Source organism: Tursiops truncatus, chromosome 5 (genome assembly GCF_011762595.2).
Source record: "Tursiops truncatus isolate mTurTru1 chromosome 5, mTurTru1.mat.Y, whole genome shotgun sequence".
Lineage (NCBI taxonomy): Eukaryota > Metazoa > Chordata > Mammalia > Artiodactyla > Delphinidae > Tursiops > Tursiops truncatus.
The window spans coordinates 30,193,847-30,219,181 of record NC_047038.1 but is presented as its reverse complement, the minus strand read 5'-3'; the positions used below and the strand labels follow the sequence as shown (position 1 = coordinate 30,219,181).

Here is a 25,335-nt window from a genome sequence, read left to right as displayed (position 1 = left end):
ATTCGACTGTGGGAGAGCTCGTCCCAAAGAGCTCTGGGTGGGTCACCGCAAACGTCTGGCAGAAGTAGGTCTGGGGTGACCGTCACAGCGCTCAACAATGAGCAGCGCAGCCCGCAGCCCGCACTGAGCCAACTGAGAGGTGGCGCCTTGGTGGACCTGCTTCTCTCCCTCCTTTCCTCTCAGTCCAGGAGGGAAACTTTCAGAGAGACCCTGCCTCTCTCCAGATGGCCACTCAGGCCCGCGCCTCCCTGCCGGCGGGGTGGAAGGCAGCAGACGGCCCCAAGGGCACTGAGTACCCAGAATTACTCGCGAGTTTTGAAATCAACAGCCCGCAAGGTGCGAGGGGCCCGCTCTCGTTCATTTCAGAGGGGGCTTCCGCTGGAAGAAGCGAGGCCGTCCCAGCGTCCGCGCTGCCCCTGGAGACCCGAGATGCGAAGGGCGGTTCCCCCGCGCTCTCTTTCTCTCCCCGTTCCGTTTTAAAATTTTGGTCGGAGGAAAGAAAACAGTCTAGCGCCCAGTTGCGTGCGAAGACGAGGAGAGAAGAGTGACACACCCTCCCTTTAGCCCGCCCCGCGCTGCGCTTCGCTGGGAGGCGGGGGCCCGGCGAGGCTGCGCCCACCGGGAACGCCCTCTCCCAGTCTTCCGGCTCGGAGGATGGCCCGCTGACTGGGGCGGGAGCGCCGCGCCGGGCGGAATGATGCTTCGGAGGGGCCTCTGGCCCTGGCGCGCGCGCCTGCTGCAGACCCCAGGAACCCAAGGCCGAACGCATCCGCAACCGCCGATGCCCCAGGTTAAGCCCGAGCCCGGCGGCGGGGGGGAGCTGGGGGGGAGGTGGCTGGAAAAGTTTGCGTGGGGCAACTTCCGCGGGAGCGAAAGCCCGGCGGCCGGGACGTTCACTGCGTTTTGCTGGCTCCCCGGTTTCGCGCGCGGGAGGACCCCGACAGGTGGTCGCCCGGGCCGCGGAAGTGGGCCCCGGGGTCCAAAGTCGGGGTCACCCCCAGGGGCCGAGGGAAGGAAAGGCCAGGAAGGAAAGGATGTGCGTCGGCGCATCACCTCGGTTAAGTTGGGGTGCGGCGACCATGGGGCTGCGGCCCGGTGCGCAGCACAGTTACCTCGGCAGGCAGTTTCTCCGCGTCCAAACTACGGTCTTGAATAAGTTTTCAGAGCCGTTTTGCTGTCGGCTCGATCGTCGGTGCCGAAATGACCGAAAAGGGCTAAGAAAATGGTAGCGCGAGCAGAGTGAGTGCCCCGAGTGTGCACTGTCGTAGGAGAGTGGAATTTCCATCCTGAAAACCGCGAGCACCTCCCTTTCAAAGAGGGAAGAAAAATTCGCGTTTTGTTCCGAGACTTGAGAGTCGGGGGAATCATGAGTGTGTGTTGGTGGGTAACGGTTGGCCTGACACAGTTGTATTGTGGTCTGTGAAGAGCCGTCGCTTGGGAGGAGGGAGGAGAGTGGATGTGCACTAAAAAAGACACAGGAAGACGGGGGAAAGTACTGATTGTAACTGGGATTGTGATGGAGCCTGACAGGCGCCCAGGAGCCCAAACTCTGAGCCTGATGAGGAAAGACAGCCTTTAAACTAGAGCCTTCCAGGTGTGCGCGGTTGCGGAGAGCGTGGTTTGCGTTTTAGTCCCCAGCACCGCCTCCCCACCCTCATAAATCAGTTTCAGATTGTTAACCGGGAAAAGATTTATTTTTTCTTCCAGTTGTGCGTGCACTTTGCAAGAAGAGCAGAAAGTAAGCGATGTCATTACCAGTATCTTGTCACTTTCACGTCCTTTTAATTTTTCTCTTTTTTTCCCCCTCCAGCTCTCTCAGGGCTTCAGAGTTTGGAATGGTTGGAGAAATGTTTAAGTGCATTTTTAAAATGCCTTCCCTGAATGTTAGAAAGGGAATGAGGAAGGGCATTTTGTTCCTTATAACTAGGACAGGGGCAAACTTCTTAAAATGTAAAAGGGTAGACTTAATAGACTAATGGGAGAGAGAGGCTTTTTTCATTTTGTGAAATTTGTGTTTTTATTATAAATGTTGCACTTTACAGTCAAAGATATACTAAACAGTAAGACAACCCGATACAAGGAACCCCCTTCACTGTACACCATTTAAACTTAAATGATTGATTCACTTTTCTGTTAAATCTATTTAACATTTTGAGTAGAATGTTTATGGATCCTAAGACTGGCTGCTGTTTCTCAGGTTATCAACTCTAAACTCTTCATGTTTCCCACCTGATGCTATCCAGGGTAGTGCCATTGCATGCCCCAGCAGGAATTGGATACTCTTTTAAAAGAGGTCGAAAGTGATACAGTGGGGCTTATTAGGCTTAATCATAGGGGAATCATCTTAAGAAGCCTTATGTTTGACTGTGTCTAATCTGCAGATTTTTGTTTTAGGTCTTGACTGTCCATGCTATTAAGTCAATTTGCTGAACCTTAGAAATAGAAATGTTTCCATCATTTCACTTGTCTGATTAAAGACCCCCAAAGAATAAAGAGAAACTTTGAGTGTGCTTCTTTATATGCTCTTTGAAATTGTACCATAAAGAAACTGACAGAAATATCCTGGCTGCCTAGGAGTTTTAGGTAGGGCTACTAAACCATTTTCTGCGAGTCACATTAACTGGTTGTAGGGACATCTTTCATTCTAAGGTCTCACTGTTTTGTGATTGCTCCATTTGATATGAAAAGTCCTGTGGCTAAAGACAGGTGTTATTTCCATACGTTTTTGCTGTAAACATTCAGATCCCTAGAGCCTTTGAAAGCAGCAGGAAAAAAAGAAGTGATACATGTGACCTGACAGCTCATGAAATCCTAGCTTGAAAGGACTTGTCATTAATAGTATCTCAAGTAAGCATTCCCAGTTATATTTGGCCTCTTCTGAAAGGAGTGTGCCTTAGAGGAGCATTTAGTGATTTTGAAAAATAGACAGTTTTTATGCTTCACATGGTAGGTGAGTAATTGCCAGTGTTTTTTTGGGTAGAAAAAAAGTTTGTCAACATGAGTATGTTTAGTATAGCAGAATTGCTTTTTTAAAAAAAATTTTATTTATTTATTATTTTTGGCTGGGTTGGGTCTTCGTTTCTGTGCGAGGGCTTTCTCTAGTTGCGGCGAGCGGGGGCCACTCTTCATCGCGGTGCGTGGGCCTCTCACTATCGTGGCCTCTCTTGTTTCAGAGCACAGACTCCAGACGCGCAGGCTCAGTAGTTGTGGCTCATGGGTCCAGTTGCTCTGTGGCATGTGGGATCTTCCCAGACCAGGGCTCGAACCCGTGTCCCCTGCATCGGCAGGTGGACTCCCAACCACTGCGCCACCAGGGAAGCCCAGAATTGCTTTTTAAAGGACATAAGTCTGAAGCATAAGAGAGCCAGAGCACGCCATATTACCTTTGGCCAAGGCATGGCCTGTTGTCCATGGTTACGTTCCAGTCTCAGCATCTCTGCTTCTTTGCAGCGCTGTGGCTGAGTGGTTGTCCCAGCAATCCACAGCTCCTGCTGGCCTGTCTTGTTCTCCAGGACACAGCTTTGAGTGATCATGGTGCCTGATAAATTATCACTAAACAGAAAGCTCTTGCCTGATTGTGCCTTTCTTAATTTGGTTCTTCTGCTACTTAGTTGGAGGGACTCCCTGATGTGATTTCAAGCCGCCAGTACAGTGTTTGGGTCCCTACATTGGCTATGTTTAAAATTTTTAAAAAATCAGGTGTACTTTGCAGAGAAGTTTAAGTATTGAGTGTGCTTTTTTTTTTAACTCATAGAAACAAAGCATATACATGTTATAATGCCACCACCAAATGTTAATTTAGAAGTTGTTTTCGTTGTTTTTATCTCTTGAATTTAATAAACGTGTCATCCTCGTTTGACACGTTCCTATGATTCTACCTCATGTGTTTGTAACTGGTGCGCTGTGTACTATAATCCTCATTTCAGAGCTCTCTCCTGAGGACAGTGGTTGATTTGTATGTTGGTGATGGTACTTACATTGTAGAAAAGACATGGATACTTTGGTCTCAAAGTAGTTTAAGACCGGTTTGTCTATTAAATGTTAAACATTACTACCTTCCTGGCACTTAGGTATTAGGGCTGGGTTTTTCGTTTGCTTATTTTTGGTTTACTTTACTGTTTATTGCAATTTACCAGTATTCTGTTTTACAGCGAGCTCTAAGCTGGGAAATCATTTTGTGGCTTGGCAGATAAATATTTGTTGAATGAGGTCCCTATGAAACTACGGTAGAAAACCAGAGGCTCAATTTGGTTAATCTAATAGCTTTATAAAACCAGATGTATTTACTTCACAGAATAGAAATGAGCAGCTAATTCATTTGGTGTTAGGCAACTGGGACATCTGAGGGCTAACCCGGCCCTGCCACTTAGCTCCTGAAGTTAGCCAAGTCATTCAGTCTACTTTGAGCCTGTTTTACTCCCTTTTCAAAACAAGGTTTGTCTAAGTGGCCTCAAAAGCCCTTTCCATCTCTAAAATTGCCATTTTGTTATTTTACTGCGGGTTGTAAATATTATAAAATAATAAAATATTGTCAGTGTCAGAATGTTTGTCTTAATGGTTGAAAATCCTTTTATGACCTTAGGCAGCCAGTAAAGTGGCAGTTTTAACTAATGATTGTAATAACTTTCCCCTTTAGAAAGAAATTGGAATTTATTTGACACGGGGCGAGCATGGCATAATAGTATTCTCTTAGGAATTAAGAATTGTCTTGCTCTAATTCTTAATTCTGTCATGGCCAGTGATTTCAACTGTGACTTGTTGCTTATTCAAGAGAATCTAGCATTAGAACCCTAAAGCCATTATAGAGTAGACATCTTGGCCTAACGTACAGGCTATAAACCAATAGATAATAAAATAGCATTATCTTAGCTATATTCTAGAAGTATCTAATTTTTGATCCCATTTAACTTACCACAGTATTAATTTTCCTGGTTTTTAAAACAAATACCAGCTCTGTTCTCTGAGCTAGGTATTTAGACTGCGTGGTATGGGATCCCGCACCCAAATGTTTTACTAAACTCTCCTCATTGGCATACCTTTCAAGAAACAGGCCTGTGAAACCTGGTAGTCAGTTAAGAGGTACTCTTTACGAGGACCCATGAAGGAAACTGCTGTCTAGTCTTAGTCTTAGAATTGGGTTTCTCCTGAACTGATTTGGGGTTTATTATGCAGTGAGGTATACAGCCACAGGTGTTCTCTCTACGCACTGGCTGCCAGAAAGCTTATGGTCAGATGTTCAACCCATCTTCTAACAAATGTTTAAGACCTTGTGACATGCCTTTTATGTATTTACCATCCTTATGGTTTCATCCTCTCTGCCTTCATTTTTCCCTCCATGCATATCCTCACTCATTTTTCTGTGATCTCTTTTAATGGGAAAAAGTGGTGCATAAATAAGATTTTATTAAATTTCAAAAGTCAGCTCTTTGGCGTTTGAACAAATATGTTCTACGTAGTTAATGGCGGAAGCCTGCTTAGTGCTTCACTCACAGAAAGTGTTCCACACATACTGACTGCACTGAATTGAGTTGCTCTAAGAATCTACTTTTGATGGTACGGTTCTCTTTTTGTTTTAATTGAGATTTAATTCACAAATATTGTTGTCTCTTAAAGGTGGTGGTTACTCTCCTCTCACCTTTTTTCTTCTTACCACCCTCACCTGTTCTAAATCTTCCTATTTCCTTGCCACCTCCACTTTCCTCACCTGGGTAAAAATCGAGTTTGGGTCAACTACTAAGTCCTGTTAAATCTCTTAATTCTGAGTTTCCTATGTAAATTAACTCATAAACGATGTTATTTGTTCTTACATCACTTTAACCTTAGTTTGCAGGAATGGAGGGCATGCAGTCCAGGCTTTTGTTAGGCAGCTCTTTTGAGGATAATTAGAGCTCAATGTAGGATTCACAATACTGGTGAGAAATGGTATGTGAAACCTGCACTATCAGCAAAGTCCATTGAAGAGAATATCTCTGATTTGAGGGCCAGAAATAGGGAGCAGTGAAAAGAGAGGCGAGAGATGGAGCTAGAGTTGAAATTGTTATAGCCTGTGAGCAGAAACAAGAAGTAACATAAAACATTGAACCTCATATTAAGAAACTGACAGGTACACAAGGTTTTATTGTGGCAGACTTAAGGGAGGAAAAAGTCTTCAGGATTGACAAGGGTCACACCATGAATCTGGGTTCTGTCTGCGGGTCTTACGGTATCTACCAGGTTGAGTAGGCGGTTTGGTTTATAAAAGTGCTGTGGACACAGGTGGTAATCCTAAAATATTTAACTCCACTGGGAACTCTCAATTATTTTGTTGTAGTAGGAGTGTTTTTATAATGAATGCATTGCTCAAATCTCATTTCTGGGACCAAAAGATAGATTTGCTTATTTTCAACCTCTTAGGCATAACAATAAATAATAAATGCCCTGAACCTGTTTGGAGGAAAGAAGTTATCATTCTTCTTGATGAATTCTTGTTGTTTTTCTGACCATGTGTGTTGGTGTGTGTGTGTGTTCACGTGTGGCTGTCTCTTGTTAAATATGTTGTTTTGGTATATAAGTTTCCCTAGTAGGGGAGTGGGCTATTTGAAGAGGGGATTTTAAAAGCTGTTGATGAATAACTGCTTTTTCCGCCAGTAATGCAACTGGAATACAAGTGTGCATTTTTATTAGAGAGACTGACAGTAATGTGGCCACAAACCTGAAAAACAATTTTTTTTAGAAAATGTGTGCAAACAGATCAGCATAGCATTGGCTGTCGAAGCCCTTGCTAGAGGATATATGTTGTGACATTTTATAGTCTGAGAACTCATTTCTGCAACTCTGCTTTGGGAATGTTTCAGATAACGCATCATGAAGCAATTTTCGTTTTTCAGGAGAAAGTATGGTTTCTTTTGACCTTGTAAATACGCTTTTGTGGGTTTGTTATTAGCCAAACCAAGGTAAGCCAACTGTAAAACATAAGCAACAGATGATCCAGAAATCGTGTGGCTTCATCCCTCCAGTCCCACCTGCCACTCCATGCCCTGCAAGGCCTCCATCTGGCCATGATGGACTAATACCTCTTGTCCCTGGTGGCGTTTATGATGTTCCCTGGGCAGCGTTGCCCCCGCTCCCATCACCCTCCCTCTTCACCTTCCTGAATTCTCATCCCCCAAGGCTGAGTTCCAATACCCACCCACCCCCACCTCACCCCAGTTTTTATGTGGTTTGTGCAGGTGTCTGCCGGCAGAATTAATTACACCTTCCTTTTCACTCCCACGGTAACTGCAGTACTTCATCTTACCCTGTATTATAGTTAGTTGGGTTCATATGATTTTCCCACCTGGATTCTCTCAGCCCTTTGGTTGTTTTTTAATTTTTATTTTATATTGGCGTATAGTTGATTAACAATGTTGTGTTAGTCTCAGGTGTACAGCAAAGTGATTCAGTTATGCATATACATGTATCTATTCTTTTTCAAATTCTTTTCCCATTTAGGTTATTACAGAATATTGAGCAGAGTTCCCTGTGCTCTACAGTAGGTCCTTGTTGGTTATCTATTTTAACTATAGCAGTGTACACATGTCAATCCCAAATTTCTCCTTATCTCTGATGGCTTCTGCCCCGTCACAGTAGGTGCATAATAAATGCTTGTTGGGTAGAGGAATGAAGGGATAGATGATAAAGAACTCAATATCATATAGACTCCTTAATGGTGTATTCTCTTCAGGTCTGAACTTCTCAATTTCCTCTTCCCCACTGACTCTAGCCAGGGGGGGCACCTAAATCGTTATTATCCACCTTTTGTGATATGAGGCTTGAATATTGAAGATTTTTTAAAGTAAATCAAAGTAATCTTTGTATGTGTTGTATTTTCTAGTGAAAGAAAGCAGCCTTCAATTATATTTGGTTAATTGCTTTGTTGTAGATATGCTTTCACATCAGGATTTTTAAAGGACATAATCAACATAGTTTAGTGAAACATAAATTCTGTAAGGACAACCTGGCGTCTAAGTGTTTTCTTGGCTGTTCTGAAAGTGTGGTGGTGATTTAGGATGATTGTTTATATGTGGGGAAGGCAGCGCTTTTCTCCACTGAGGACTTTCCTAAATGGGATTCTCGGAGTGTTAGATCATTGGTACTAAAAGCTCAGTCGTGAAAACTTAAATAATTTAGAATGGTAATTTAATTTATTTACTTATGGCTGCATTGGGTGAGCAGGCCTTCTCCAGTTGCAGCTAGCGGGGGCTACTCTTCGTTGCAGTGCACGGGCTTCTCACTGCGGTGGCTTCTCTTGTTGTGGAGCACGGGCTCTAGGCGCGCGGGCTTCAGTAGTTGTGGCCCGTGAGCTCAGTAGTTGTGGCTCGCGGGCGCCAGAGCACAGGCTCAGCAGTTGTAGTGCACGAGCTAGAATGGTAATTTTAAAATCAATTATAAAAATTTTTATTTGTAAGATACAATTTTATATTTTCCTGGGCAAAATATAAAATTAACCTTTTGGAAACCGCCCCCCCCCCCAAAAAAAAGGAATATAATTTTTGACATTAAGAAACATGCAGACCTTTACCTATTACAAGGCCCCCGTTACCACTGCAGAAGCGGGGCATATTCCTCTAGAGCATGGAATTGCCATGAGTAAGATTATCATCCATTGGCCTTCCAGAACTTGGTGGCTGGTTAAGGGAGTGCCTTCAGGGTACATAGCAAAATGTGTTGAATACTGTTGAATGTTCACATATTGGATCGGTAAACCTGTATAGTGGTTGCCATTCATCTCTTTTGCTGTACAGCCTAGAATCTGAGGTCTTTGAATCGGGACTTTTGATAAATCCCGAAGATTCATGCCACTGTCCCAGCATTTCTAGACTTTGGGGACAGAGGGGGTAAACAGGATGGCAGTGGAGGTTCCAGCTGCCACCTGAACTTGTGCTGCCGTCACCCTCATGAGCTCTAAGAGCTGGTTCTGGCTTGATTCCTCAGAATGTTTTAGCTGAAAGTTTGGCTTCTATTTCCCCCATCCTGGTGTTAGGTTCGTCTACTCTGAGATGTAGGTGCCACTTCTCATGCACTTGGTCTTCCAGAGCCAAGCCCTGGTCTGTCGCATTTTAATTGCTCATATTTCCCTTGTGTCTAAAGTGGGTTTTGACTCTTATCTAAGCCCTGAGAGCTCAGTGGAGGAGTTGTGGTGCTTCATGCTAGATCTGAAAGCTTGCAGAGAAGATCCTTAAAAGTTACGGGGAAGACAAGACACGTAAAAGAGATACATACGTGTTCATTCACCAGTTGGCTCATGAGAGTCAAACATCAGAGCCAAACACTAAAAGAATTCAGAGAAGAAACATCATTAGAAATTGAAGAGATGAAAAGAGGTAAGATTTTGACTAAGCTCTGAGAGCAGGGTAAGGAAGGGTTTAGCAGACATATTTGGAGTAGGAAGAATGGGCATAAGCACAGAGGGTGGAATCTGAAAGGAGTTGGGGGTCTAGTAAGCACTCTGATGAGGCAGCAGGAAGTATTCTCTGGGAAGTATGGTCCTTGATTTGACTTGTATTAGAGCTTTAGATACCATATTAAAACCTTATAGGAATTATGTTTATTAAATTAAACTCTGTATCACAAACTGATATCCTGTAGGATATTGATTCCTAGGATGTTAATAGATGTTTCAGAAAAACAAATTCCCTCTTCTTATAAGTTTGAAGAATTCTGGGTTAAGCCATACCAAGTTAGATGTGTTCCTTCACTACGTACCTTTGCTAATGGGCATTGGGACGATCTGAGAGCAGGAAGGAGGTTGATCACAGATCTCTGTTACTCCACAGCATTCCTAGTAACTTCTCCCAGGAGAGTGGTCTACAGGATACAGTTTGGAGAGCACTGCATTAAAAAATTAGACTGGGGATGGATTATGTTGAAAAACACAAGCGATCCTCTTACTTCCGAGCCTATTTCCTCAGGTATAACTAATCTTGCCACTCCAGCTCTAGTGTATTGGACCATTCCTAGATACTACGTTCTTCAGCCTTCTTTGCAGCTAGCCAGTGTGACCAAGTTCTGGATATCTCATGTGACATAGAAGTGTAATTTCTGTTCACATCCTTAATTAGGAAACTGATTTCTCTCTTCTACCTTTTACTCTCTCCCATGGGCTGCAATGAAGATGTGGAAGGGGTGAGCCAGCCTGGACCCTGTGGAGGCATATAACCCTCTAGCTGATGGTGGGACAACTAGATAGAAGTGACCTGCATCCCTGGATGGCATTAGTGTCCTCTTACCCTCAACTGCCTACCTACCAGAAAAACAAACATCTCTCTTGAGTCCCACGTGCTTCTAGGTCTCTTTGTTACAGCAGCTTAGCTTGTGCCTTATCTTGTCCGGTGGAAGAGCAGCCCAACCAGAAGTCTCTGAATGGAAGGATTAAAGCAGAAGAGCAGGAAAAGAAAAAAAAGGAGAAAAGCCAGAGGCATTATGAGACCGATGCTATTGGAGGCTCACAGAAAGCAGTACTACAAAAGCCCAAAGCATGGTTGCTGATGGTTGAAACTTGAAGTTGAAAAACAACCAATTCGTGGATGGAATATGTTTTATAGAGCATAAATAACAGTTTGCCTTGTGCTGTCTCCACCTGCCATGCCGATGTTCTATTCCTGGTTAAAAGTCTGACCTTGGCTTCACCATTTTCATAAATAAAACCTGTCTTGATTACTAGATGGAAATCATCTTTCCTCCTTTTTTTTTGAAATTGAGATAGAATTGACATATAACATTACATTAGTTTTAGGTGTATAGTATAATAATTTGATATTTGTATGTGTTATGAAAAGATCATCACAATAAGTCCAGTTAACATCCATCACCATACATAGTTACAATTTTTTTTCATGTGATAAGAATTTTTAGGATTTACTCTTAGCAACTTTCAAATATACAGTGCAGTATTATTAACTATAGTCCCCATGCTGTGTATTACATCCCCAGGACTTATTTATTTTATAACTACAAGTTTGTACCTTTTGACCTCCTTCATCCATTCCATTTCACCCACCCCTCAAGTGGCAGAATTTCCTTCTTTTTATGGCTGAATAATATTCCATTGTGTATATGTACACCATATTTTCTCTATCCATTCATCCATTGATGGACACTAAGGTTGTCTTCATGTTTTAGCTATTATAAATGATGCTTCAGTGAACATGGGGGTGCAGATATCTTTTCCAGTTAGTGTTTTCATTTCCACTTCCCAGAAATGGAATTGCTGGATCCTATGATAGTTCTATTTTTAATTGTTTGAGGAACCTCCATACTGTTCTCCATAGTGGCTGCACCAATTTACAGTCCCACCAGCAGCGCAGGAGGGTTCCCTTTTCCCCACCTCCTCACCATCGCTTGTTATTTCTTGTCTTTTTGACTGGAGCCACTCTAACAGGTATGAGGAGGTACTTCATTGTGGTTTTGATTTTCATTTCTCTGATGATTAGTGATGTTGAGCACCTTTTCCTGTACATATTGCCATTCGTGTATCTTCTTTGGAAAAATGTATACTCAGGCCCTCTGCCCATTTTTTTCCCCATCCTTCCTTCCTGTGTCTGCCTAGTTGACTCATTTTACTACTCGTTTGGTACTTGTACACTCCCTTACATCAGGGCTTTTTGTGTCTGTATCTTACCAGCATGCCTGCTCCGCCATGAATATTCTTTTTCTCTGTACATAGTAATTGCTGAAGAGTAAGTACCATATCTTTAAAATTTTTGGAGCCATACATATATATTTATATATCTTGGTTTTTCTTATTCTGCTAGTACAGGTGCTCGTAGTGGTGCTAAACGAATGAGGTATAAGAAGATAGCTGCCGTTGTCTTTCTGAGAAATGATGTTGGTCTATACCAGGTGTTGGTAAGCGTTTCCTATAAAGGTCCAGATGGTCAACATTTTAGGCTTTGCAGCCTATGAGCTGTCACAACTCCGCAGTATTGCCGTTGCAGTGTAAAAGCTGCCATGCAGGGCATGGCTGTGTTCCAATAAACTTTATTTACAAAAATGGCAACAGACCAGATTCAGCCCGTTTGCCAGCTGTAGTTTGCCAACCCCTGATCTGTAGGCTCTATACCAAGATTTTGGCAGTAGTCATAGAAATGTTATTTTAGAAGATGAATCTGGATTTAGTACTCCGGTGTATGTATAGTGGGATGAGGCAAGTGAGTACATTAACAAGGACCAGTCACGAAGTCATGGTCACTGTACGTGGAGCTGAAATAACAGGAACTGGTACACTGGACAAACAAGAGGAAGGATGTGAAGACGTGTAGGAGTTCCAGCAGTTCTCCACTATTAGGCTTACATCTAACCATGAGGCCACAGTGCTGGCACGTGAGAGAAGGAAGAGGATGGACAGCTGGGACTGAGATAATGAGCTGCTGTCTGAAATCGGGAAGAGGCAGAGTCCTGTGGTGAGTTCTCATTCCTGTGGGAGAGGTGATGTGATGGGTGAAGAGGTGAAGACTTGGCCGAGTAATCTTCAAGAGGCCGTGTGTTGGCCCAGGCATTTATTCCAGTCGGTTATTTCTCTTTGGAATTATTTAACCACGGGCACCATTTGTCTTTCATGTGAATCCAACATTAGAGGTTACAGTCATTATGTATGGTTTTCCTCCATTTCCTTTCCCCAAACCTTTTTTTTTTTAATGAATTTTCTATTATCTCTGTTGATTAGCATAAGCTGTGCTGCTGAAACAAAAGACTCAACAGTACTTGAACTTCTGTATTCTTTAAGTCAGTTTTCTGTCTCTCAGGAAATGGTTCTGAGGTAGCTTTTTAGGTCAGCAGTAGGTCTGCGCCACAGTCATTCAGGGACCCTAAGCTGACCAGTTCCTCTGTCGTCTTCAGCACGTGGCTTCCAAACTCAAAAGAGCATGGAAGGGTTTTTTAGACTTGTGAGGGGTTTCGGGCTAGGCCTGGAGATATCACATAACGCTTATGTTCATGTTGCATTGAATATTTCATTGAACAGGTCAGATGGCCATATTGAGCTGCAAGGGGGCTGAGAGATATAGTGCTGGCTGGGAGCCACATCCCAGTGAACACTTGGTAACCATGGAAGAAGGGAGATAGGATTTTAGTGGACATTTAGATGTTCTGCTGCATTCCCCTTGACTAGAAACAGGACAGTTTTGCTTTTTGTGAGCACTGAATTTTCAAGGCTCTACTGTGCTTCGTTTGTATGTGTTCTTCAGCAGTAGATATTTATGGGGAAACTATTTCTCCCTGGAAAACTTAAAAAGGAAATGGTGGAAATTCAGCATTTTTAATTTAGGTTAGAACAGGAACATTTGACACTTCGTTGGCTTCATTATAAGCTGCCCTTGGGGCTGTAACTTAATAGGAAAGGGTGTAGTCTCACTTGTACACTCTAAGCTAAGGAAGAGAGAGAAATAAATTCTAATGGTCCAATTAGGATTTGAAGCCAGAATTCAAGTTTGTGCAATGACACCTGATAAGGAGGAAAAGAAATATACTTGAGAGAAGATGCTGACAATATAGTCTTAGGGAAGGACTTCCTTTAGAGGAATTGTGGTGATCAGTAGATAAAGGAGCAATAGTGAAAGTTATGAAAGATCATGCATATCTAGTATATGAATTTGGGGCATTTCGTAGGCTAGCCTGTTATAAATACGGTCTAAAAAAAGGGAAATCTTAAGTAGATGCTTAGGGTGGTTGAAAGATGCTGAGTCTTTGAATAAAATGTATCTTAGTATATAACAATAGTGAGACTAATCTACTATAGTTCAGGGCATATTCAGAAAGATTTATTAGTAGGACCTTGTATATTGTCTCCTCACCACATTATTTACTTAATCACATCTTTTTAATCACAGGCTTTTTAATTTTAATTTGTCAGGCTTGGATATCACTATTGATCAGTCTTAAACATGTAACTTTGACTTTGGAATATTAGAAATGTTTTCCTTTCTCATTGCTTTTCATGCACTTCAACATAGTTATTGTTTTATATAATGAAATGGCTAGATTGTCATAGGTTCCTATGTATTTCTTGAACTTGGACACTATATTGTCTATGAAACATTAAATGAGGCTTCAATGAAAGAGTTGTCCAAAGGGCTGTGTGTGTGTGTATATATAATATTCTGTAATATATATAATATATATATAAATACATATAATTGGAAATATTATCACCAAAATGAACATATTACAATATTTTGAACTGGGCCTGTGCCTGGCCTGGCAGTATCCAAACATAAAAGATCATCCTAGGTCGTATGGAATTGTCTTTTACTGGAGACTTCTTATTCTCATTCCATACTGCAGCAGATTAATCTGGGCTATTGCTTTAAGAATAGTAGGGAAGGGCTTCCCTGGTGGCGCAGTGGTTGAGAATCCGCCTGCCGATGCAGGGGACACGGGTTCGTGCCCCAGTCCGGGAAGATCCCACACGCCGCGGAGCAGCTGGGCCCGTGAGCCATGGCCGCTGAGCCTGTGCGTCCGGAGCCTGCGCTCCGCAACGGGAGAGGCCACAACAGTGAGAGGCCCGCGTACTGCAAAAACAAAACAAAAACAACAACAACAAAAAAAGAATAGTAGGGAAAAAAGCAATTTAGCAGCGCTAGAAAAAGGCAGAGTCTCTCTTGATGGTGGAAAAAAGTATAGGATGAGTAAATCCTGCTTGGTAGTTAGTTGTGTGCATGGGATCTGGGAGTTTCAGTTTACCCACAAGCCACCTCTGAATGTTGAATTTCCAGAACTCTAGTTTGGCTCCTAACTGATTGAAGGGAGGTGCAGAGTCTTAATCACCGGGAGCGATAGTCCCATTACATTGCACCAGGCTTGTCAGACTGCATCGGGGCCTTATGTTTTGTTACTGGGGCAGTGCTTTAGAAGGGACGCTGACAAGCTGGTGGGAGGGAAGTGCATCCAGAAGGCGGTTAAGATGTTGAGGATTTATATCAGAGACGATTTCAGGGAGTGGATATTTTTAATCTGGTGAAAAAGAAGGCAAAGAAGAAGCAAAATCTGTTTTCAAACATCTGAGAAGGTATTATGTGAACGATTTGTCATTCTGGGTTGCTTCAGAGCAAGGAAATTACCCCTAAGGTTGGGCAGAATAGGAGGGCAGAGTTCAGCTTAGTTTAAGAAACTAGGTATATTCTGCCTGTCCACCAATGCATAGACTGCTTTTTTTTTTTAATTGAGGTATAGTTGATTTACAGTCTCATATTAGTTTCAGGTTTACAACATAGTGATTTGATATTTTTATAGATTATACTCCATTTAAAGTAATTATAAAATATTGGGAATAATAAAATGTATTCCCTGTTCTGTAGTTTACATCTTTGTATCTTGTTTTATTTTTTAAATAATTTATTTATATTTTACTTTTGGCTGCATTGGGTCTTCGTTGCTGCTCGCGGGCTTTCTCTAGTTGTGGAGAGCGGAGACTACTCTTCGTTGCAGTGCATGGGCTTCTCATTGCGGTGGCTTCTCTTGTTGCAGAGCACGGGCTCTAGGCGAGTGGGCTTCAGTAGTTGCAGCGTGCGGGCTCTAGGGTGTGCGGGCTTCAGTAGTTGTAGCACACGGGCTCAGTAGCTGTGGCTCACGGGCTCTAGAGGGCAGGCTCAGTAGTTGTGGCGCACGGGCTTAGTTGCTCCACGGCATGTGGGATCTTCCTGGACCAGGGCTCGAACCTGTGTCCCGTGCGTTGACAGGTGGATTCTTAGCCACTGCACCACCAGGAGAGTCCGTGTATCTTATTTTAGACCTACTAGTTTATACCTCTTAATCCCCTTTCCTTATCTTGCCCCTCTCCCAACCCCTCTCCCCACTGATAACCACTACTTTGTTCTCTGTATCTGCAAGTCTGTTTCAGTTTTGTTATATTCATTTGTTTGTTTTATTTTTTAGATTTCACATATAAGTGAAAAAGTACAGTATTTGTTATTCTCTGTCTGACATAACTTCACTAAGCATAATACCCTCCAGGTCCATCCATCTGTTGCAAGTGAAATTTTTCATTCTTTTTTTATGGCTGAGTAATATTCCATTGTGTATATATGTGCCAAATCTTCTTTATCCATTCATCTGTTGATGGACTCTTAGTTTGCTTCCATATCTTGGCAATTGTAAATAATGCTGCATGAACATTGGAGTGCATATGTTTTCAAATTAGTGTTTTCATTTTCTTCTGATTTATACCCAGGATTGGAATTGCTGGATCATGTGATAGTTCTATTTTTAATTTTTTGAAGACCCTCCATACTGTTTTCCATAGTGGCCGTACCAATTTACATTCCCACCAACAGTGTACTAGGGTTTCCCTTTTGCCATATCCTTGCCAACATTTATTATTTGTTGTCTTTTTGATGATAGCCATTCTGACGGGCGTGAGATGATAGCTCATTGTGCTTTTGATTTTCATTTCTCTGATGATTAGTGATGTTGAACATCTTTTCATGTGCCTGTTGGCCATTTGTTTGTCTTCTTTGGAAAAATGTCCATTCAGGTCTTCTGCCCATTTTTTAATCAGATTGTTTTTTTGATATTGAGTTGTATGAGCTCTTCGTATAGTTTGCATATTAACCCCTTATCAGAAATATCATTTTCACATATCTTCTCCCATTCAGTAGGTTGTCTTTTCATTTTGCTGATGGTTTCCTTTGCTGTGCAAAAGCTTTTATGTTTGATTAGGTCCCATTTGTTTATTTTTGCTTTTGTTTCCCTTGCTTGAAGAGACAGATCCAAAAAATATTGGTAAGTTTCTCTGGAAACTTCTTTGCTCTTAAATACACGGTTATAACAGAATTGGCCATCTTAGTAGGACATGACTTTCATTCAACTGGTCACCTGACCGAGGAACTTGGAATTGGGTATAGGACTGCCATCTCTGCTGGCTGCCCTGTTGAATAGTGGAGTTATACACTTGGAGCTGTTGGGTGATGATCATTTTCTACCTCGTGGACCAGGAAGCAGTGCAAATCATTTTGTAGTGATAAAGCAGAATGACGCTGACATGCAGAGGAAAGGAGAGATGAGCTATGGATCAAGAGGATTCCCAATCTGAATGTGACCCTCCAGTCCCTAGTTCTAGTCCATTCCCAACACTCAGCTGAATCCTTCATTTAGGCTCCATGGGAGATACCCCTCTGTCCTTAAACTCCCATTCTTGCTTAAGCTAAGTCAAGTACATGTTTATTCCTTTCATCCAAATGACAAGATATATTTGAAGATCATTCAAACTTATTTAAAAAAATCTAAGATTTTATAGAGAAATGGGCAAAGGGCATAAGTGATTTTCAGAAAAAGGAAATTTAAAACGCCTAATAAGCATATAAAAATAGTAAGCATCACTGATAGTCAGAAAAACAACAAATAGCAAAGAAAACCAAAGATAATACTCAAAGCATAAAGCATATCATGATGTGGGAACTCCTCTGGACTGTTAGAGTGTGAAGCCATTGTACGATGCAGGGTCCCAACAGATGGCTCAGTCAGATAAGGGTAATTAGAGGAGAGTTTATACACAAAGGACTATTCACAGAGTTGTGGGTACAGGGGAACTGCCAGGGATGGTGCAGTAACCCTGGGCTGGTGGTGGCGAGTTGGGGTGAGACGGACCCAAGGCCACCTCGAGGGGAGTACTGGCCCTGAGTTGAAGGACCCGGCCAGATAGTCACTCAGAAATTATTTTCTTATTGTTCCTTTAAATATTAACATTCATTAAAACTGAAATTACAAAATTCACAGTCTTACTGGTCCAGTTTAAGATTTCAGGTGCTTTATTAACTCGTTTTTTAATGAAGAAGCTCATTTTTTCAAAGTCAGGCCTCTAGGTATTGTTTTCCCTCTGACACCAGCGGCAATTGAAGTCAGCACTGCTTTTGTTTGAGTCACGCTGTACGTGATGCAGACAGAGCAGGGCTGGACACTGACGTCAGCTCTCTCCCTGTGTTATCTCACAGCCCCCTCACCGAAGTCCTGGGAGACGGGTTCCCAGATTGCCCCCCATTCCCTCGTCACCTAAGGAAGCAACTAAGGCACAAACTCGGCTGGCCCCTCTCAGGCCTCCACTCCCAACAGCTAGTCTGCTTTATAGTGGCCAGTCTGCTTTGCAGTGGCCTTACCTTCTCTCCTACTTTGAAAAAAAAGTTTTTAATGATATCTTTTCAGGCTTTGAGTATGCAGGTTCATTTGAAGAAGAGCTTTCAACCCCACTAAAACTTGATTGTTTCATAGTCTGAAATGGATACTTGAGTTCTGTAAGAGCCATGGGATTAAATTTTAAAGTGTACCACAAAGATGACCTCGCTGTACCAGTTTCATGTGGAAATTTGTTTATGATGTAAAAGTATAAAGTTTCCTAAAACCTTTTTAAAATGTTTGTAAATAAGTAAATAAATTGTTGAATAAAGTTCCAAATAAACTTTTTCTCCCAAAGAAGCAGTTGGCTTTCAAAAGGGAAAATTAATTAACATGAATTAATTAAAATAGAATTCTTTGCAGAGTCAGTCAGTGTCATGTGTGAATTCAGATAGTCCAAGAATATTGGGCAAGGAACTGCGAAAGACAATTTGGGTCAGCATCATATTTTGTAGCAAGATTATAGCAAAATTATAGTTAAACTAGTACATAGCCATCTCATGTCGCCTAAAATCAGTCATTCAATTAATCTCTTTCTCCCCCGCCTTGCTCTCTCTCGCTCGCTCTCGCTCTCTCCCGCTCTCTCCCGCTCTCTCCCTCTCTCTCCCTCTCTCTCCCTCTCCCGCTCTCTCTCTCCCTCTCCCCCGCCACAAAGAAAGTAGTCCAGTGTCTTAAATTTTTGACTTATTCTCTTAAGTGCTCATGAAACAATACATAGTAATGTAGTTCTTGAAATCTGAATTTCAAGACAGTTGATGGATGAAAATTTGATAACTCACTAAGAATAACTTACTACCTAAAAGTTTAAAAGATATTTTCTGTGCACGTGATCTCAGATCTCATGTAATTTCTATACAGCCTTGTCATACAGGTATTACTCTTTTATAAATGGGAACACTGAGGCCCAGAAAGGTTAATTAAATTATTCACACAGTCATTGGTGGAGCCGAACTTAAATCCAGGTCCTCTGATGATGAATCCCACATAGACTTTCAGTAAACTACACTGCCCCAGTTTTCTCCTCTCCCTTTTGGGGCACAAAAATAATACCTAGACTTGGGCAAACCCCAGATTACCCCTAAAGAGGAAATTCTCTTAATTCCTGGATGATCAAAATGGGTAAGAAAGTAGCAAGAAAAAGCAACTTGATGTTTGAAGGTGCCCTGACTTTCATATCCACTTCCATCTTTTTGAATATCCAGGTCCCGCCCATTGGAGTCCCGCCTCCGACCTTCTGTTCTCTTCACACGCCTTAGCTCTGGGTGGTGGATTGCCACTGATGCTTGATTCCAACTGTTTGTGTCGTCATTGATTCTATTATACACTGGGTTGATTTTCCCCATGTTTTGTACTTGTTAATTCAGTTAGCCTAGACGTTCTCTGAGATCAGGGACCGTATGTGAGACTTCTCTTTTGTACTTTAAAGTGTATAATTCTGGATTAGAAACTCAAGGTGTGGAGATTAATTTCTGCTTTTCCTCCATAGCGTATTTTATTGTTGGGACTCTGATTAAACCTCACATTTAAAGAAAAGCAGGACCCCCATGTAGAGTTGTGCAGGCTTTGTATTACTCAAGGGCACACATCGAAGTGGGGACATTTTATCATAGACATTGTGGATAGGTCAGTTTATGATGCTTTTCTGATAAATGGCCATAAATGTATGTGAGGAAGGAGAGCTGACTTTTAAATTCATTCATAGGCAACTATGAGTCAGTGCAAAAGCCCTGACCACTGCCATGTAGAAGAGATTTATGTATTATAGTCAACTTGAAGTTTACCAAACTTATGGTTTCACAACTCTATAAATTTACTGCAAATCATTGATTGTTTCATACTTGAAATTAATGGATTTTATGGCATGTAAATTAAGCCTCAGTAAAGCTGTTAAAAAAAAAAAAACCAACCCCAAACAAAAAAACTTTTTCCAGAGATTGAGTCAAAACAAAAATATTTGAAGTCTGACTGAAAATGACAATTAGATGGGCAGAGAAATAACCAAATTCCTGTAACAGAACAAAAAACTTTTGAAAATTACTTTCACAACAACCTTGAAACAAAAGTTTGTGGAACTCAGCTTATTCCTTTAAAAGATAGAGTTCTAGATTTTAGTAAGAAACAGTGACTAAATTTATGACTAAATTATAAAGCTGTGTTTTAAGTATTGCATCATTATTGAGATCATAATCTTTTTCTAAGACTTAGGCACATATAAAAACACATATAAGCCTATGCTGGAAGCTTTATAAATGAATTAAATTCAAAAGTATTTATTTCTTTTCTCAGACATTATAAGTAGTAATTTTGCTGCCTTTGTTGTACTGGAAAATGAACACAGTAGAAATGAAAACTTCTAAGCTGTTTCAGTTGATACGTTTGAAATAGAAGCAAAATCCTAAGTGGTTAATGGCTATAATATGATCTAAAATACAGAAACTTTAAAGAGCTACATCCAGTATCTAAGGGACAGATCTGAAAAGGTTCATTTGTTTGTAATGTAAGAAGTTGGTTTTTCAAAACTAAGTTGAGCCGTTACCTTCACCTTGTGGTCATAGAAGCCAAATCACAACCTTCACCTTAATGCCCCAACTGAAGGGCCAGGTAGAATTGTGATGGAACTGGTAAGACTACATCTTGAAAAATGTATCACCTATTTCTCATCTTTAAAAATATTCATGCTAACAGGTGACATATCAAAGGGAGGGTGAAATTTTGCAGCCGATAGACGTGTGTTGTTGTCTTGCTGTTGTGACGCAAGCCGTCAGGTAACTTGTTCTGTTTCCTTGGGCAGCAGCATTGGGTGTGACTGCAGTGAGAATGAACTCAGCATTTGAGTCAGTAAACTCAGTTGCGTCTTACTCCGTGGCAGCTGAACTGACATTTCTGTTTTCTGCTGAGTTTTTGGTAGTTGCCTCTGATGCTGAAATCATAGCTTTTAGCAGCATTTGATGCTGGAAATGGCCAAGTGAAAGAAAATCTTGTTTTACCCTCACCCCCAAATTGAGAATTCCGTCTGCTATTTTTATCCCTTAGGAAGGGTTACATTTCCTAGTTCAGGACTAGCAAAAATTCCTTTCCTGACAAACTGCTTCCTTTTCTGTTGGGTGATGAGAGTGAAGTAAGTCAGTCTGACCTTTTTTCCTGCCATGCCTATCATAGACAAGGGCCAAGTTTTATGCCTCACTGTGATAGATTTCATTGGCCAAACATCACCAATTCTTGGCTTTTTTTATTTATTTATTTATTTTTTTTGCGGTGCGCGGGCCTCTCACTGTTGTGGCCTCTCCCGTTGCGGAGCACAGGCTCCAGACGCGCAGGCTCAGCGGCCGTGGCTCACGGGCCCAGCCGCTCCGCGGCATGTGGGATCTTCACGGACCGGGGCACGAACCCGTCCCCTGCATCGGCAGGCGGACTCTCAACCACTGCGCCACCAGGGAAGCCCTTGGCTTTTATTTTTTAACACCTGTTTTAAATTATGTCTGTCATTTTTGGTAATTCCATATTTTGTAGGAACTGAATGGGGTCATAAATAATGATTGATAAATCAACCTGTAATGTCAGTGCAGTAAGATTTTCATGGAACCTGATAAACTAATTTTGAAATTCGATTGGAAAAAAATAGAATAGTCAAAATTTTTTAAAAGAAAAATGAGAGGGACTTGTCCTAACAGATGTCATCTAAGACTATCATAGTTAAGTGTAGTATCGGTTCAGGAATATCTAAACGGATGAGGGAATAGAAGAATGAGTAAAGAAACAGACTATATACTAATGGGACTTTAGTATATTATAAAAGTGGCATTTCAGACCAGTAAGAGAAGGGTAGATTATTCAGTCAGTGATTTGGGGATAATTGCTTATCCATTTGGAGAAATAAAGAAGTGTAAGTTTGTACTTAATACATTCACAAGATAGACTTCATATGATTTGAAAAACTCAATATGAGAAACTTTGGAAGTACTAGAAGGAAATCTAGGAGAATATTTAAAATCTTAAAAATGAGATATAAGTGAAAATATTGATAAATTTCATTTTAAACTAATTACACCAAAGTAATAAAATTTGTAATAAGATTTGTGCAGTTATTAGTATATTAGTAAAACTCTTAAACATAATTTTTAAAGGCTGCATAATATTCCTTAATGCAGCTGTACCGTAACAGTTCTCAGTTGCATTTCAAGTTCTCATATAAAATTCCTGACATCCTGGAGTGAATTTATGTTTTCTAAAAGATGATACTCTGAACTGGTTCAGATAATCCAGGAAAAACATTAAACTAGAAGCACCTCTTGGTCCAGATACTTTCTTTCTTAACATTTCACATTTGACTTTCTGATTAACTTAAAAAGTGCCCTTTTACATTTGTTCTTTTTATTTTTTTTAATTTATTTTTAAAAATTATTATTATTATTTTTGGCCACGCTGTGTGGCTTGCAGAATCTTAGTTCCCCAACCAGGGATTGAACCCAGGCCCTGGCAGTAAAAGCGTCAAATTCTAACCATTGGATCCCCAGGGAAGTCCCTGTTCTTTTTAAAAAGTGACTTTTTAAGTTGCATTTTAACATTTTTCTTTTAAAGTTAGTTAGTTGTTTTTTTGTTTTTTTTTTTTTTTTTTTGCGGTACGCGGGCCTCTCACTGTTGTGGCCTCTCCCGTTGCGGAGCACAGGCTCCGGACGCGCAGGCTCAGCGGCCATGGCTCACGGGCCCAGCCGCTCCGCGGCATGTGGGATCTTCCCAGACCAGGGCATGAACCCGTGTCCCCTGCATCGGCAGGCAGACTCTCAACCACTGCGCCACCAGGGAAGCCCTAAAGTTAGTTTTTAGACGTATTTTATTCTTAACAATTTATTTGTTCCCCTATTTTATTTATGACTACCTGGTAAACCATTAGGAATCTAACAAGGTATAAACAACCTAGAATTAAAAGAGTTTCAAATTTAAGTACTGGAATCTTGTTTTCAAGGGCTGTGTTTGGATGAAACCCCCAATACATATTTTTTTCAATTTATTTTATTGACGGATAGTTCACTTACAATGTTGTGTTAATTTCTACTGTACAGCAAGTGATTCAGTTATATATACGTTCTTTTTTTTTTTTCTTGGTTGTGTTGGGTCTTCGTTGCTGCGCACGGGCTCTCTCTAGCTGCGGTGAGCAGGGGCTGCTCTTTGTTGCAGTGGGCGGGCTTCTCACTGTGGTGGCTTCTCTTGTTGCAGAGCACAGGCTCTAGGTACGTGGGCTTCAGTAGCTGTGGCTTGCAGTCTCTAGACCTCAGGCTCAGTAGTTGTGGTGCACGGGCTTAGTTGCTCCATGGCATGTGGGATCTTCCCGGACCAGGACTCGAACCGATGTCCCCTGCATTGGCAGGCGGATTCTTAACCACTGCGCCACCAGGGAAGTCACTATATATACATTCTTTTTCGTATTCTTTTCCATTTTGGTTTAACACATAATGAATATAGTTTCCTGTGCTATACAGTAGGACTTTGTTGTTTATCCATTCTCTGTATAATAGTTTGCATCTGCTAATCCCAAACTCCCAATCCATCCCTGCCCCTCTCTCTCCCCCTTGGTAACCTCAAGTCTGTTCTCAATGTCTGTGAGTCTGTTTCTGAAACCCCAAATATAAAAGAGATGAAATGGACACCTGTGGTGAATGGCGCTGGGGTTCCAGACTCTGATGTGTCTGGTCTTTCTGTCTGGTCATCCCTCCATGTTTGTGGGGCACCTCTGCAGATTTCTTGAAACGTGCTTTGAAAACCATTGATTGACAGTAAGAGCGCCTGGGTAAAAAAAGCAGAAAGGTGTAGTGAAGAGGCTAACGGACTAGTGAGGTTCCCAGGATTTAAGTGCCAGTCTTCTTTAAAGCGAATATATTGTGCTTTTGGAAGTTATTTTTGTGTAGCTGTGTTGGCGTTCTCTAGAAGTCCTCCAAATGACAGCCACTGTTGCTCTCATAAATTTCTTTGGAAGGTGGAGCCTAAAGTGTATGGTCTTTAGCCGCTCCTTTTGCTTCAGGGTGAATTCCATGCCTGGCCCAACAAGTCCTGCCTTGTGTGGATGAGTAGGGCTGATATACCAGAGCAGCGGTCCCCAACTTCTTTGGCACCAGGGACTGGTTTCATGGAAGACAGTTTTTCGACGGGCGGGGGGTGGGGGGGCGGTGTTCAGGCGGTAAGGCGAGCGACGGGCAGCGATGGAGAGCGGCAGATGAAGCTTCGCTCGCCCGCCGCTCACCTGCTCTGCGGCCTGGTTCCTTACAGGCTGCGGACTGGTATCAGTCCATGGCCCGGGGGTTGGGGTCCCCTGTTCCAGAGAACCCTGTTTGTCAGAAGGCAGGGCGGAGGGGTTTGACTCCTTGGTCTGACTCATTATCTACACGCTGACATTTATCTCCCCTGTAGGAGTAACTTTCAAGGCGGTCTGTCTGCAGTCTGTCTTCTTGGTTCTTGTTATTCTGTAGGAATAACATTCAAGTACTTGGAGCTTGAGTGTTTTCCCTCTCTCTGCAGACATGGATGTGTGCTCCACACGTTAGCTTTCACCCCGCTTGCTTTAGTTCAAAGCAATAGAGAGAGCCTTTCGGTTTAGGCATCTTGGCCGAAGTTCTACAAATAACCTTCATTTCAGTCACTACCTCCTGTTCTGGGATATGGAAACTAAGATGTAGACAGGTTTTCTTTTATGGAATTGTCTTTTCACTGGTGTTGCTTAAGATTAACTCCTGGTTGAACTGTAATCACATTTCTCATGGTGTCTTTCTTTCTTTCAATTCTGCTGATCAGTAGGTTTTATGAGGGCAGGGATCATGTCCCTTTTGTATCCCCAGGGCCTGGAATAGTACCGGGCACCTTATAGGTGCTCAATACATGTTACTTCCCTGTCTGACTTTTGTCCATCTGCCTGAGCAGGTAGGAATGCTACTATTTCTTTCTTAGACACGGCCTGTATTCAGAGCTGCTTTATCATAAGAATGTTAGGAACATTTTGTGTTTCTTCCCTCTAGTTGGTACAGATCCAAAAAAATTACCATTGACAATTCATCTGGTGGTAGGCTCCCTACGGTGTTTCTTTTTTTTAACTAGGGAGAAGTTCCCTTCAACAAATTCTTACCAGTTTTGTTTTTGTCATTTTATGAGGGAATATTCTTTAAAAATTTTCTACTGGAAGGCTGTTAGAATTATGCTAAGAGTAATATCATACGTCTGTTTTCTCTT

At 41.9% G+C, this 25,335-nt stretch overlaps 1 protein-coding gene and 1 long non-coding RNA gene across 2 annotated transcripts in view; both read left to right on the top strand.

The window, feature by feature from the left end:
- Positions 1–632: 632 nt before the first annotated feature.
- The window catches only part of MCUB (mitochondrial calcium uniporter dominant negative subunit beta), a 91,266-nt gene continuing 66,563 nt past the window's right edge, over positions 633–25,335 (top strand). Inside the window, 1 exon segment of the mRNA XM_019927793.3 lies at positions 633–790. Within this exon segment, the coding sequence (XP_019783352.2) occupies positions 695–790 (96 nt within the window). The 5' untranslated portion in view covers positions 633–694.
- LOC109548744 (uncharacterized) lies at positions 808–10,680 on the top strand. The gene is made up of 2 exons (XR_002174887.3): positions 808–9,341; positions 10,133–10,680. It is a non-coding gene; the product is annotated as an uncharacterized lncRNA (long non-coding RNA).